This window comes from Apteryx mantelli, chromosome 2, assembly GCF_036417845.1.
Source record: "Apteryx mantelli isolate bAptMan1 chromosome 2, bAptMan1.hap1, whole genome shotgun sequence".
In the NCBI taxonomy this organism is placed as follows: Eukaryota; Metazoa; Chordata; class Aves; order Apterygiformes; family Apterygidae; genus Apteryx; species Apteryx mantelli.
In genome coordinates this window covers 114,162,112-114,177,549 of record NC_089979.1, presented here as the reverse complement: position 1 = coordinate 114,177,549, position 15,438 = coordinate 114,162,112, and the positions used below count along the sequence as shown (strand labels likewise).

General features: G+C 42.7%; 2 protein-coding genes across 4 annotated transcripts in view; one reads left to right on the top strand and one right to left on the bottom strand.

The window, feature by feature from the left end:
- EEPD1 (endonuclease/exonuclease/phosphatase family domain containing 1) overlaps positions 1-1,600 on the top strand; it is a 72,736-nt gene extending 71,136 nt beyond the window's left edge. For both annotated transcript variants that reach the window (XM_067291258.1, XM_067291257.1), the window contains exons 7-8: positions 693-887; positions 1,107-1,600. In XM_067291258.1, coding sequence (XP_067147359.1) covers positions 693-887; positions 1,107-1,306 — 395 coding nt within the window. In that variant the 3' untranslated portion in view covers positions 1,307-1,600. The remainder of the gene's footprint in view (positions 1-692; positions 888-1,106) is intronic.
- Positions 1,601-7,811: 6,211 nt separating this feature from the next.
- The window catches only part of MATCAP2 (microtubule associated tyrosine carboxypeptidase 2), a 39,230-nt gene continuing 31,603 nt past the window's right edge, over positions 7,812-15,438 (bottom strand). For both annotated transcript variants that reach the window (XM_067291255.1, XM_067291256.1), the window contains one exon: positions 7,812-11,697. In XM_067291255.1, coding sequence (XP_067147356.1) covers positions 11,536-11,697 — 162 coding nt within the window. In that variant the 3' untranslated portion in view covers positions 7,812-11,535. The remainder of the gene's footprint in view (positions 11,698-15,438) is intronic.

Sequence of the window (15,438 nt, the reverse complement as noted above, 5' to 3'; positions counted from 1 at the left end):
TTAGTTTCTTTGAAAATACAGCCTTAGACAAATTCTGAGACATCCTGAGTTCAACAGTATCTCTTCAGTGAGCCAGGCAAATAAAAGCTTCTGTAGACACTGAGTGTCCGTAGGGTTTGTGAACTAATCCTCTGCCATCGGGCTTGCAGGCTGCTGCTAATGGTTTTCTCTTAGATTTCTTAAATGCACAGGTTTAGAATGAGCGCTGCACTTCTGGGACTCTGGTATATACTAGTGTAAGGCTGTGTCTTCCTGGGATTCTTGCAAAAGTGTCCTTGAAACTCACAGCAAAGCTATAAAAGACAATGTCAGGACAAGTTGGGGAAGATGCGTATCTTACTGAAGAAAAAAAAAAAGCTTCTAAAGTCACAGGCTTCTAAAAAACTCTATGATCAGAACTCCTAGTCTTTGAGTCTGTCATTACCTATATAGTTGAGATGATGTTTAAAAACAAGCATGAAATGTGTACTGGATTTTTTTAATTGTTATGATCAGAATGGCCATAAATAAGTAGCTAATGAAAAAAGGCTTTAAACAGTATAAGTTTCAGTAGTGCAGAGTAACATCAGCATTGCTACTCAGTAGTTGTATTTTTCCTCCTGCTATTATCTCTCCTCCCTTTTGTATTTAAGCAATGCATGTTCTTTTCCTTCACTCATTTCTTTTTTCTTTCTGATTTTTCTGTTTCCTAGGAGAAAAAGACATGATCATCCTAGGGGATTTTAACCAGGCCCCAGACAGCAGTGACCATGACATACTAAGGAAAGAAAAATTCCATCACTTGGTCCCTTCAAATACTTTTACCAATATCAGCACAAAGAACCCTCAAGGATCTAAATCGCTGGATAACATCTGGATTAGTCGGAGCTTGAAAAAGGTTTTCACAGGTAGAACTTCTTTTCAGTTGGATTTTATAACCTTTGTGACATTGGTGTTCTCTGTCACTTGTAGGTAACGTTACTCTGTGTAGTGACTTTCCATAGCTGCTGGTGAGGCTGCCTTGAATTATTTAGTAGGCTGAAGGATTTGCAAGCTTGTGGAAATGGGTTTGAATCCAAACATCCTTTTCATACTAATCTTTTTGTCTGCAATTCTTTCTCACGCAGGTCACTGGGCTGTTGTTAGAGAAGGTCTTACAAACCCATGGATTCCTGATAATTGGTCCTGGGGTGGCGTCGCTTCGGACCACTGCCCTGTGCTAGCTGAATTTTACATGGAAAAGGACTGGAACAGGAAAGAGGTGACGCGAAACGGAAACGGGGTGACCGTTGAACGCAACGACTCAAACACTAAACACGAACGATAACGTGAACTTGAGTGCGTCTCTTCTGTTCCCCGGGGAACAGGCAGAAGCTCCATGTGCTTGAGGCTCAACTGTGAAGCAGAACTGCCTCCCCCCCTCCCTCCTTCTGGTTGTCCTTCCCGCCATTTAGAAAGCATCAGCACTTGATCTTGACGGCTCTCGCTTTGTGCCCCTTGTGGATAGTTACGGGGTGTCTCATGGCAACAGAGCAATCTAACTTTTTGTGGGGACACAATGGACATTTCCATGCCTGGAGATTTGGATGAAAATTGTACAGAAAATAAAACATACTTTTAATACTGTGTAAGATCTTGCTAAAAAGCAGCCAAGAAGGCTTTGTTGTGATGTTGGGGATGTGTGTGGTGGTTGTTTTTTCTTTGTTGCCTTGTAAATTGAGGGAATAATGGAGGCCATAAAAAGAGAGATACTGTAGAAATTCTTGACAGTTTGCAAGTGCAGTTCACTGCTTGCAAAAGCTGCTGAAATGTGGTTGGGGGGGAGGGTATTCCTGGTCCCTGTGATCTGAAATGAGGCCTGAATGGACCCTCTGGCTCAGCTCAGAGAAGCGCAGTTCCTCCTCAGTCATGCATGGATGTGGACACCTCTCATCCTTCCCTTCCTTTCTCTCTTTATGCTGCTGGACAGGGTGTGTTTTGTCCCAGAAGGGCTTCCTGGAGCTCAGCTTTGGCTTTTAGTTTTGTGTGCAGCCTGTTTTAGGCATTGTAACAGGGAGTCGGAGCACAGCATACGATCATCACACATACAGTAGGGATGACATCTGCTTATAACTTGTGGCCCTGCTAAGGAAGTTTGTTTCTGTGCATGTCCAGCGTGGGGAGGACTTCCATCAACAAGCAGCCATGACTGCATCTGGGGATTGAGCATTATATTTGCCACATACAAAAAATTTTTCAAGTAACAATTAATAAAAAGTGACCTAGACAAGAGACTTTTAAGCACTGAAAAAAGCAATTCAGCATTTACGAAAGAAGTTTGTGGAATGTGAAAGGAGCTGAGCTGCCAACTAGCCCAGCATGTTCTGCTCCAGGCTCAAAATGACCACACAGCACATTTTAATGCTGAATGAAAAGGAAAGCTCTCTGACATGACCCTTTGTGCTATAAAGGGAAAAATACTCCTGACAGCAATGCCAAACCAAAGGAAATGTTATAACTGACGGTTTTACAGCAAAACAATATAATGTTCTTGTAGCATTTTCACTAATTTAACTTTCAGAAATACTGTCCTGTTTCAGATAACAACAACTGAATAAGTTCACATGCAAACACACACATTGTTGAATATTTTAAACAGTTTTTCTTCCTTTATAAGCAAAACTAAGCTGCAGGAAGCTAAAACAGCCAGGCCATTACTGTACTCTCAAACTGCTGTTAACTGTGGGCTGGCACCCCTGAAAGCCATAAAAATCTCATTTGGATACAGGCAAGGACAACGAAACTCTTTGTCATGAGATAACTGGCAACAAGATTCTTCTGACCTTGTCTGAGAAGAGTCTTTTGTTCTCTCTGGTATTCTTTACTTTTGCAGCCTTCCCCTTTGAAAAAGGAAGGTGCAAGGATTTGTCCCAGGTCATTACAGAAGCCATCAGGGGAGCTTGGTTCCAGCTTTGGTTCCAGTTTTTACTGCTGTTCTGTCTTTTTCCAGCAGACATGATTTTGCTGGCTCTGCTTATTTTGAGTGGCACCAAATCCTGCAGGTAACTTATGCTAGATCGCTGCAAAATATAGCTTAGGATGCAATGCAGTTACCATGGTCAAATGAATATGACATGATGTGAGCAGCAGTAAAATCCCCAAGAACACACTCACTCTCATGTACTTTGAAGCTATTTTCCTTGAGCTCCTGCCTGCCACAGGCTGTGAGAGCACAGCTTGACTAGCACACGGCGCCTCATTAAGCTGGGGTAACTCAGTAACCTGCCTACTACTCGGCATAAGTGAAGGCAACTTTTGGACCTATCTGAATGAAATTCAGTTTGAGGAAAACTTCATATTGTGTTTGTTACTGCCCATGAGATCCAAGCTATTATTATTCCCCTAGAAACTTGTTTGGAGGCTGAAATGCCTTTACAGCTACTGCAATAAAACTTAAATGGGCCAGATCCCATTTAATCTGCAGCAGGTGTAAATAAACACAGAGGCCCTAAAGCCTAGAGAAGGATCTGTGTTTGGGCCAGCTGGGGGTCAGCCCAGCAGTGGGCTGCTGGTGGAGAATGGGCTGCTGCTCCTGCAGCGCAGCGAGGGGTTGCCCATTAGCACAGGCTGCCGGCAAAGGAAAAGAGCTGAGCCACTTTCTTCCCCTGTGCATGTGCTGTCAGGAGGATCAGTGAGGCTGGTGCATAGGCTGGAGGCCTTGCAGGATGGCTCCTGGGAGGGAGCAGGCAGCTTCAGCAAGGCAAGTTGTCTGGTGAGTAGAAAGGTGCTTCGGATGGACCCTATGGGGCAGAGGGAGCAGGGTGGAGGATGTTGGTACCAGCTAGCGGAGCTCTCCTTTGGGTGAAGGGTCGGTGCAAGGTATGTGACTAGTTGTTTCATGTTGGGAATAAGCAGTGCCTGACTCTGTTGGTGGTGCCCCACACCAAGGATTGTTTCACTGGTTTGAAGAACTTGCTGTGCTTTTTGTACAATGTCTGTAGGGATGATGAGGTCACTGTGAGATTTGACTCTTTACCTGCTGGATTTTGGACTTCCCTGAGAACATCTTTGCCATGTTTTGTCAGTCCAAAGCTGAAGTGGTAGCTGGTAGTTCCTCCCGTATCTGCCTTCACCAGTAACCAGGACTATGGGAGTGAACTTATTTTAGGATACTTGTTGCAGAAGCGAGGTTAGCTCTCTTTTCTGTATCTGTATTCACTCTGCAGTGCTCCCGGGGGAATGGCTGGTCTTTCAAGCTGAGTTTCTGCCCTTCAAGACCTCCTGGTGGAAAAGCTTAAAGCAGAACCTGCTCGCTGCGACTGAGTGGCACTTCTCATGTTTTGCTTCTCTCTGCAATAGACATTTTTAAAATACAGACAAATTTTTCTCTTCTCCCGTTTGTTCTGTCCCGTTTACTTCAGGAAGCCTCCGCTTTGTCCTGCTGGATTATCCCTTTAGGAGCATGTATTTGGTTAAGTGTCAGTTGGTCACTTGGCTTTGCAGTGGTGTTAAACTGAACAGTGTTGCAAATGGTCTAAAAAGAGTAGTTGTGGTATGGGAGAAACCTTTCAGAGAGCTGTAACAACATCTAAGGAGCAACTGCGAATAATTAACTGTCCTAGAGATGAATTTCCAAGAACCTGGTTGTGGAAGCAGTGGGCTGAATGAATTCAGCTCAGCAAAGACATAAGCTTGATCAAAAGCAGTTAACAGCATTGCTCTCGGCACTCTTAAGTCCTCTCAGAAATCAGTGTTCAGCATTCCTTTAAGAGGAAAGAAAAGGGTCAGCTCAGGGGATTTCAAGGTTTTTCTAGACATTTAAAGGCTTTCTTTTGAGAAGGAGTTGATTTTGGTTTTAAAACTGGTGGCTTGAAGGAGCATGATGGCCAAGGGTAGGAGATGGATGGTCTCTGTGCCACAAATGGAAAGTGCGCCCAGGAGCTTTGCGAGCTGCCCTGCAGCGCTGCAGAGCTTTCTCGTGATGATGGCTTTCGTTTGCTGGCAGCCCCCTGTGCCTCTCTGCACCCTCTCTCATCCCACCCTGCAGTCTACCTCTACTGAGGGAACGTTTAAGCCTGTAAACTCCAGCACTCATAAAGCAGATGAAAATAGCACATGTTTAGGTTATGCATTTGTTTTCAGGTAAGGGAAGCAAATCAAAGCCACACAGGCATTTCCTGGCATTCGATTTTCAAATTTCACATTTTCATACAGAGTTTGTACATGAGTAAAACTTCTTTGGAGACTTTTGTTCATTTGCTTTTCAGAAGCAAAGCGTACAGTCCCAAGGAGTCGTATTAACTATTAAGTGGGGCACTAGCGGGAGATGTAACTTTTAGCAGCAGCTTTTTTTAACCTCAGAATAGGTGCAGGAGCTGCAATAGCTACTCCAGGTGAATCTGTCACTCTCAGGGCGTGAACAAAACCCTTTGCCAGCACGTTTCACAGATCTTGCCATTGGCACTTGGCAGTTCTGGGCACTGGCCCACATCCTGCAGAGAAGGACGTGCCTGCAACTGCAGCCAGACCCATCTGGCTCTGCCTCTTATCTCAGCCTACGCTGCTCACCCCATCCCTGCTCTTGGTTGTGGTGCCTGGAGGACAGGTGGGGAGGTCTGCAGCCGGCGAGGAAAGCCGAGGAGGAGGGTTAACAAACCTGCAGTGGGTTCCTACCGGAGAGACAGAAAGGCCCATCTGACTCCCTGCCATGGACTGAGCCCATGCAGTTTGTAAGAACTGAAGAAACCAGAGAAGTCTGTAGTCACTTACAAGTTTTTGTTTTGTGTTCTCTTGTTTTTTCTAGAACTCTTTAGGGGATAATCAGTCTTAACAGCTTATAGGGTTTCAGCTGCTGCAGAGTTATATTGTGACAGGGAATACCAGGTACCCTTACAGAGATGTTGCTACAAACCTCCCCTATTGCAGTTCCAGCATGTGCTGGCTGGGCCAGTTACTGCTTTCGTTGTAGGTAGCGTCGACAGGCTGCAACTCCGGGATTGGATATCTGTTATGAAAGGCCACATGTGTACATATGATAGCATATAATATAAAGACATGCACATTCAAACAGGCTTCCATCTCACCAGGTTATAATGTAAGATGAGACTCCTGGGATTTTAAACAGTCTGAGCTTTATTTAAGCTGCTTTTATCTCCATTTACCTGGAAGTAAAAGGCTCCAGTGTAAAATCACAGTAACTAAAAGGACTTACTCCTGAGTAGCCGTGGGTTAAATGTACCTGTAGGGTAAGCATGGCCTGGTCCCTCTCCTTTCATGACCCATCCCTCTGGTCACCTTGTAACCCAGCGTGCTCAGGTGTTCCCAAACTGAGGGACATCTGGAGATGTCTCTATCAGTTGTATGGGAGCATAGGCCTTGTTTAAAAAGAAATAAAAATGGAATGAGCACAGACCTGCCTTGCAGCATTGCACAAACATTGTGTGAAGAAGTAATACAAGGAGCACCTACACTGAGCTCTTGGAGCATTTTCCCTGCCAGTTTTTAGGCAGTGGCCTTCAAGGAAGCTCTTCCTTCTTCAGCCTTTTCCTTCAGACCTCCATCACCTCTTTGCGCACTGGCAGACAACAGGGGCTTCCTTATGGCTGGGTAGCTACTATTTTACTTACCTCTTCTTTTATTGTTAAGGATATAGTTGCAACGCAGAGGGTCCTAAGGCAAAGGGTGGGGAAATATCTGAGCAAGAACGTGGGAGATGTAGGGATGTGGGGCCAAGAGAGAGGCTAGGAAAGGAGGAAGGATGGAGAGGGGAATCACAGCTGGGTGCTTCTCTTCATGGCTATTGTTCTGTGCTTCTGGTGATGAATCTTGCCCAAGCCTGGAAATGCTTCTTTTCTGAAAGTGCCAAAATCAAGTGGACCTCGGCTTAAAAATACTGCCTATTTTTGGTCAGCATTTTCTCATAGGTTGAGTCTGGATATTTTGGTGGGTGGAAGTGAATCTCAGTTTCTAGGTTCAGGGATTAGTGATGTGGTAGACCAATTGGTGAACACGGTCCTAAAATAGAAGGGAAAGCAAAGGACTGGGATTAAATAAATGCAGCCTTTAGGATGACTGACAGACATCAAGACAAAGCCCAAGTAGGGGAAATAGGCAAGGAAACCAGCAGAGAAAGCCTGGCCAGTCTCGTTTGGCATATGGTGTGAGATGGAAATTGGGCCCTAATACAATATATGGGACCCTTCAAGCACAGTTTTCAGGGGTCTGCTCAGATAGGACCTGAACATTTTGTGCCCATCTCTGCTACTGCACAGCCTGTGCAAGGGGGACTGGTGTTTTTGCGTGCTGCCTGTTTCTCCTCTGAACCCCTGTAATGTTGCACTGACCAGCAGGGAGGTCCTGGCTCTGGGGCCAGTGCTCCTGGTTACCTGTGAGCCACTGCTGAAAAGCGTCTCCTCCACGGGACCCTCTTGTGACCCACTCATACGCTGCAGTATGAGAGATGTGGCTTGGAGCCACTCCTGGATCACCAGCCATGTTTCTCCCACAACTGAGTTTTCTTAGGAATTTTTCCTTCAAAACAATATTTATCCAGCTTGATCCTGTTCACCAGTGTGAGCCCTGGATCTGTTTTTAATTGATTCCCTTTCCTGCTGTCTATGAGGTTGATGTGGTTATAATTTCAACTATGGTTTTCTTCCTTATTGTCTGATGAGTTAAAATAGTGCTGTACTTTCCTCCTGCATGTCTGGACAGCCTGCATGTCCACTAGGCACTTTGGAAAAAGGGTCTTAAAGAGAAAGAGAGGCACTATGATTGTAGAAGATATGAAATATTTCAGCAGCATCATGAGAAATGAATTTAGACAACTTTAATGTAAAGTGCATGGCTCTGCCTTGAAATGTAATCCTGATGACATCTTTTTATTATTGAATCAACATAAATTAATGGCTTTAAAATTCAATATTCATTTTTTCCACTGAATTTAATCTAATATGACCTATTTCCAGTTGTGAAAAGTCCATAATTACATTAGATAAAATTGTTCAGTGAACCCAAAATAGATTTTTCCCTTTGTATATTAAAGATACGCAATCTCATTTTAAACTACATCTTGAAAAGAACTCCTTAATTTGGCACTAATACCCTATTATTAAAATGATTAAGTCACTTTATCCCTTCTCACAAGAAGTTTTCATTTTAAGGAGCCCTGAAATGAGTAGCAGGGGAAGAAGGGGGAATGCATCAGTAAGTTAAAGCAGAGCAGAGCATTTAGAGTTGCTATTTCCCACATGGATGGTGCTGGGAAAGGAAGCACAGTCAAGTGGTCTGGTGATGCCTCAGACCGTATCTTAGCAAAGGGCAGTATGTTGAATCTCTCCTCGTGAGCAGTCTGGCCTCCTGATAGAGAGTACAGAGGTCCCTACCTGCCATACAACTTTCACAAATCCACGTGGTAGGCTTTTCATGACTCCAAGAACTGCTTTCTCACATGGTTCTGAAACACCTTCAATCTTTCATTCACAACTTAAATTTCCAACTAGCTGTAGAGCCAACTTTGACACAAGAAAGTAACACTGTCAGCCGAAAGTAACATTTCTATAGTCTAGATTCTGTTGTTTTCTTTTGTTTATTTGCAAATGTTGTATAAAATGCCATTTAAAATTGGCTAGGTGAAATGGGGCACCTATTCTAATGTTGACCAAGTTTCTGCATAAGAATGACATAGAGGTAGTGAGGCATGGATACACAGCAAAGCAACAGGACCAGACTACTAGGAAAGGCTGTCATCACATCACTGACATCATGAAACTTTGTAGTAACTTGAGCTTACGTGCACTACTGTCCAAAAACTTTATTACAGAACTTCAGCACCATGGTTTAGTAACCAGGCTCATCACAGTAAAAAAAGATTCAGAAAAGTTACAAAAGCTGCACTTGCAAATTTAAAACACTTTTACAAAGGAGGAAGGACAAATCTGATGCTGAAAATAGAAGCTGACAGTTGAATCTACTGCTACAGTTTTGGGGGGTTTTTTTGATGATGACCACTTTAAGACTCAAACATGCTACTAGTCGCACCTATTTTTAGAATAATGAAAAAATATAGGAAGTTAAATGGCACCAACTGCTTTGGGGAAAATGAGATGCAGGTCTTCAAGCAAAGCAAAAAGACCAGTAGCATTTTGGGCAGGAGGGCAGTAATACAGTCAACGGGCAGGTGGAGAAAGGGCTGTGACCATGATAATCTGTGGCAAAGCAAGGTGACTGGCAAGGCTTCCTGGTTTCATGGACACATTATAGTAAATACTCTCAGACTATAACAGAGCTACTACTGGGGGAGGGGAAAAAACACTTTTTTTTTTTTTAACATAGAAGCAACTGGAGTAAGGCTGGGAATTCTCCAAAGAAGAAAAAAAAAATCATTTCAAAAGTGTAGCCCTTTCATAAAGGACTGAACTTTTCACATACCCCTGGATCAGCAAAGGGAGCCCTGTTTTTCTATGTTGTAGCTCAGACGATCTCTAACTGATTTACTCCAAAGACAGCTTTTTAACTGGAGTCTTTCACTCAGCCTCAGACATGTGTGGCCTTTTTGCTGCTTGTGGCAAAGGAGCCAAAATCTGGAGTGAGTGCGTGACTGCAAACTGTTCCCACAGGCTGCTGCAACACTATGTCTGCTCAGTGCTACAGCAAAGCTGGGCAGACAAAGTTACAAGTGATCAAGCACCCCAAGAGGAAGGAGAAAAAAAGGGCTTTTTGTTAAACATAGACGCTGGCAGGCTTTCAGGTCACAAACACTATGAACAAGACAAAATTAAGGCTGTGAGGAGTTCTTGGTCCATGTCTTAAAAATAACCAAATTTAATAAATTTGTACAGGCCGAGCGTAGTTTCTTTTTTGAAGCAGTCAGGCAGCCTCTACAGCACACTTGCGATACTATCTAAAAGGCAGCTCGTTTCTTGGGATTATTCAAAAACTGCAGACTGCTTAGCCAGCTGAGGGCTTTTCCCCATGGATTTTTTCCTATGGATCACAAAATGTGTTATCCAGACTTCAAAGCCGGAATGGCTGCTACTGTCATGTCTGTAAAATCAGACTGTGGAGGATGGGGAGTTACTCCATCCTTTGCATTAAAGAGCAGGATAAGATAAGAGAAAGAGATAGTGGGGCTCAGGCACGTGTAAGTGTGGCGCAGAGGAAACCCTGTTCCTGTCCAGTCTCTTTCGGAGTGAGAACAGTACCATGGCTCCTTCCCAGGAGTTCAAACCAGCCCTGGTAAAACGTTATCTACCAAAACAAAACCCTTTGTCACAGTACTTACAGGTGCAAAACTCATTTAGCCTCCGTTCTTCCATAATACCCTGGATGCAGAAAATGTAGTTCTCTGTAAGTCCTGCTGCATCATGCAAGCTGTTTACCATTTGACTGGCGGTGCCATACAGTAATGTGCTTTCTCCGCTTAGTTCTGGATATAGCACCAATATTTAAAACAGAGGTAAATTTGTTTCAGAAGTGATGCAGCAGTTCTGTTGCTTTGAACATGAGAATAGGGCACTTGCGGGTCTTTGTTTCTCCTCACTAATGTCTCAGTCCTCACACAAGCTCTGCAAGCTCAAGCTTACTGTAGCACAGAGGCCTGAAACTGTTCAAAAAGTGATCTGACTCTCTGTTCACTCAGATGACTCAGTGAAGAAGTGGGGGTTGCCTGCTGCACTGAATTATGTCCCTGTATATCTGAATTTATTTAAAACACGCTAGTCACAAAATCACAGTTCTGCCTAGTCCTTCTTCCAAAACACTGACATGTTAAACTTCCTAAACATGCTATGCTTGTCCTCAAAGGTGGGAAACCCTTTCCAGAATTCAACTTCTTGAAACACATACTATACAGGAAAAGAAGATGTGGAACAACTCTTTTGGGAGATAACCTGTTTATGGTCATTAAACCAGCAATTCCTTTTTTTCCTTTTTCCTTGTCTCTCAATAACAAATGGTTCCTTATAGTGTGACAGAGCTTTGATCCTATTGCACAAAGACATGTTTCTGTGTTCTGTAACTTTTTTTTAACTTTTTTTTGTTGCTATGATGAGCAAATGGGAAAGAGTTAAGCAGACAGTGATGTAGCATAATCTACAGCAGTTCTGTTGCTGTGAGTTGTGAAAGCTATGACCAAAGACAGGGCAAATACGAGTGAGCGCCTCTCTCTTTTTTTTTTTTTTTTTTTTCCTTTCCTCCACCCCAAAATTGGGATGGGAAAAGACAGTATATTAAAAAAGAAAGTGTCAAACTCTTTTTGTAGCATACAAAACACAGAGAAGATGATTGGACACATCACTGCAAAGGAATTCCTAAGCCAAATTAAAAAAGCACAAAGCTTCTTTAAAAAAAATAATCACTATATAATGACAATGCAAAAAGAACTCGAAGGAACGTTTTTTTAAAAGAAAAACTTCTGAGTTCATAGTTCCATAATTTGTATTTTTAAAAACCTAATTCACAGAACTATGTATTCTGACCACCTCCCCCTTCTGCAGAAAAGTCCATTTCTGCAAGTTCTGAGAAGTCCAGTTTCATGGTCTCAGTTGTACAGCATTAACAAATGGTTAGGTAATGCTGTTAATTTATGAGATCCTGGAGCTCCTCATCAGTCAGCTCATTGACTTCCATGATCTTTTCCAAGTGCTCCATGTACCGTGCATGGTCTTGCAAAAAGTGCGGTACCCTCATGTTCTCAATCACAGCTAACTCCTTCAGGCGGTCCACGTCCTCATATGAGATCTGCAAGGAAGGAGATGGGTTAATATTGAGCTATAGCCCTGTTACAACTGTAATTTCTCTGTTGTGGCTCTAAACTTCCTTTTGCAGATGGTAAAATATTTTAGAGCAGGGGGATTTAAAAGCTTGTCAGAGTCCTTTGAAAGCAATCCTAGAGCATGAGTTATTGTGTTTTTCAATGGAAGAAAAATGTAACCCTAACAAATGCCTACATAGTTCCTGATTCTGCTTTTGATTAACTCGGTGAACAGACTCTAGTGACCTGAATGTAAACAGGATTGACCTACAACAGCTACAGCAATAGGGAGGGAAAGGATGGAATGAATGTAATTATTGGAGTTCTCAAAGAGGTGGAAAGACTGGCATAAGACTGAAAAAGATGCTGGGCTAAAGATCAGAGAACTAGAAAGGGAGTACAGGACAGATATGGAACAGGAAACAGGCAGCCTTGGGCTTTGGGAAGGTCCAGAAAGTCCAGCAGTGCCAGCTACCTAAACTCCTATGGTTTCATTTTCACCAGCAATAACTTATTTGTGCTTATGCAAAGCTAAATTAAAATGTGCCTCTTTAGTAACAAACTAACTACAGCATGGGCAACCTTAAGCACTCCAAAATGGGGGTGGGGTGGGGTGGAGACTGGGTTTCCCTCTTGGCATAAGAGGCTTCTGGGCATAGCCACAACATTTTCAAACTTCTTTCAGCCTACTATCTTTTTCTAATATGAAAGCTGAGATTTTTCTCACAGTTAGCTCAAGGTGTTGGGAATGATAATTCAGCAAGAATGATTTCTTTGGCTGTGCAAGGCTGCACAAGCTGTCCTGCAAGCACAGAACAAGTCTCCTTGGGCAGCTTACCCACTATGATGAAATTTATGTGGTTGCCACTTTGTCTAGAAGCTGTGCGTGCTCGGGCACCCTACAGGCAGAAGCATATGTACTGGCAAAAACATAGGCCTGGCTGTGCTTACTAGCTGGCAATTCCTATTTCCTCAGGGCATGGTGGTGCCAGGTGACTTGAGAGTGGAGCCTGCTCCTTCAAACCTTTTTACCCTCTGGTTCTTCTAAGGAGCTGAGCACAGCGCTGTCAGGGTTCCCTGGAAACAGCCTGCCCTCTTAGCAGGTGATGGAAGCAAGCACTGATGACCCACCTATGCTAAGAGACATGGAAGGGCTCTTTGCAAAGGTAGGAGGGTCTAATCCAGATTGAGCCATAGGAGCAGTCAAATGTGGGGTGATTGTCTCACTGATAATGGGAACAAACTCCAGGAAGAGAATGAATTTGCATCTGAGCACTTGTATGTTTTCCAGGCTGCAATGACCAGATGCGTCCTGATTTAAAAATGAACATGCACCCATGTCCAGGCAGTAAGCCAATATGAAGTCATGTCAATATGAAGTATTGCTGTTTGAATAGTGTGACATTTCACCCTGATTAATGTATTTAGAAGCAGACAGACAGGATCTACATGAAATCATACCATCTCCTCTCAGTCTGGACACACGGCACCAAATGAGATCAAATATTGACCTTCTCTCCTGTCCCAACTTTAAATCTACCTCTTTTCCTCAAAAAAGGAGAAAGAAAAGGACTCTTTCCCATCTCGTATTTATGTTCAGGAGTTTCTGTTACTGTTGCAACCAAGAAATAAGCATTTGTGATCAAAGGTACAGTCTGAATGGGATGCATTTCATTGGTCATGGCAATTTCTAAAAATAACTAAAGTTGACATTTTAAGGAGAACATAAAAACATAACCTCATCCTACTATGGTAACAGGTCGTCTTCCTTACAACATGTAATTAAAATTATTGTAATAGGTAACAAAGACTAGGCTAAAATTGACACATTTAGGCTTTTTCTAATGTATTCGTGTTCTTGGAAAACAAAAGAGCAGGTGACTTTTTGCTGCCTTTGCTTTTTAAAAAACTTGCAGTTACTCAATACTGAGATGCCTCCAATATCTGCATTCTATTTCTCTTCTTTAATACTTGCATGTGATTATTACATGAAGGTTTTGCAAGGCTTCCCATACTTGATTCTTTAACTACTGCAAAGCTTTAAAACTGCTCCTTCTCAAAAGCATCTTTTCTCAGGCTTCAGCCTCTCTTATTTGTCACCCTCCAGGTATGCAGAACAGCTCGCATGAGTGCATAAGCCACGTTCTATTTCCACATATTGCTCTCTCCAACACCGTAAGTAACGCCAGAAGCAGCAGGAAGTCTGGGTCAGCCAGATCTCTAGCACTCAGATGAGAATAGAGGACACAAACTTCAGGATGGCTCTCTCTTAAATGCATTTATATGAGAAACCAGTGCTCTGATTTTTATGGCTGTGTTAACTACCTATTAAAGTGCAGAAAGCAATTCTTATCAGCAGTATAGTTGGTTGCTTTTGTTTCCTATTAAGTTCGTTCCCAGGTTGTATTTGGAATAAAATAGGCCTAAGGTAAACATGCTGAGAAAGATGAGCTCACTTGTTACAACACAACACCACTAAGAATCTTTGAAAAGCAATGAACATTTTCCCACTAATTCCTGGGCTTCCCCAGGTTTGGATTTCAGTACTTTTTCTTCTAAGCTGGAAGACATGCCAGCTTAGCTTTCTTATGGAACACCCCAATCCTTCTTTTCTGCCTTAAGCAAACAAACAAAAACACCTTTAGAATGGTGAGGAACTCATAACAACCACAGGCTTAATCTCACTGAAAGCTAATATTTCTCTATGAACACAGAACTTGTTTTTCTTGAGAGCAGGCACTGCTCTTGCACACACATTTTCAGTTGGATTGTAGATGTGTGCAGGAAAACATTTAAAGTAGAGTTTAAGTTCCCTTGATTTAGAAGCTGTAAAGTCAAGCACTTATGAATGATCATACTGCTAGAATGAAATTGTTTGAAAACCCTTAATTTGGACACACTGCATTTGGATTATGATTGAATCTGTAATTTTATGAGATATGACTTAGATGATGTTTTTGAAGGGGGTTGACAATATTGCAGTCTGTTGGAAGGGAGAAAGATAAAGCAATGCAGGAATGGAGTGCGTGTTCAGCACAGTGTAGCAGGTTGAAGCTGTGTGGAGTTAAGCAAGCTTAAAGCAGAAGGAAGTTTCAGAGAATAAAGCTGCAGACTTATTTGAAACAGCATAATTTTTTTTTTTCCTCCAGAGCTTTCCAACTTGGTTCAGTTACTTAAATAGCTCTGCTGACCCATATGGATGTTTCTGACACCAACAGGTAAAACTTCTTAAGTATGGACCAAAAGCCTATATCATAATATGCAATCTCCCTTCATCACCCTATGTCAACAGCAAGCAGGAAGCAATGTTGATATACCAGCTCTCAAACCAAGCAAAGCAGTACTAACTTGATTCCCATTTTATGTGAGTTTGAACCCTGCTTTTGAAATGTGGAACCCTAGCAATCTAAAGAGTCAGTTCAGGAAGCCTCTGACAAACCTGCACTTTGAGAACAAACAAACTTGTCCCAGCCTCACATTTAAAATTGAGGATGGCAGTCAGGCAGAGAACACCAAGAAGTGATAGTCAGAATGGACGGAAAACACGTTCTGTAAATTTAGAAATACCATGCAATCTGGAAAGAGACACCGATTTTCAAAAAATAGCAGAGATGACATCAGAGAGAGGAAACGGGGATGGAAAACACAGTATCAGCCTTCCCTTTGTGGTGGAAGGGGATGTGTTAAGATCAAACTGTGAATTTGACTTTCTGCTAGGACCATCACCT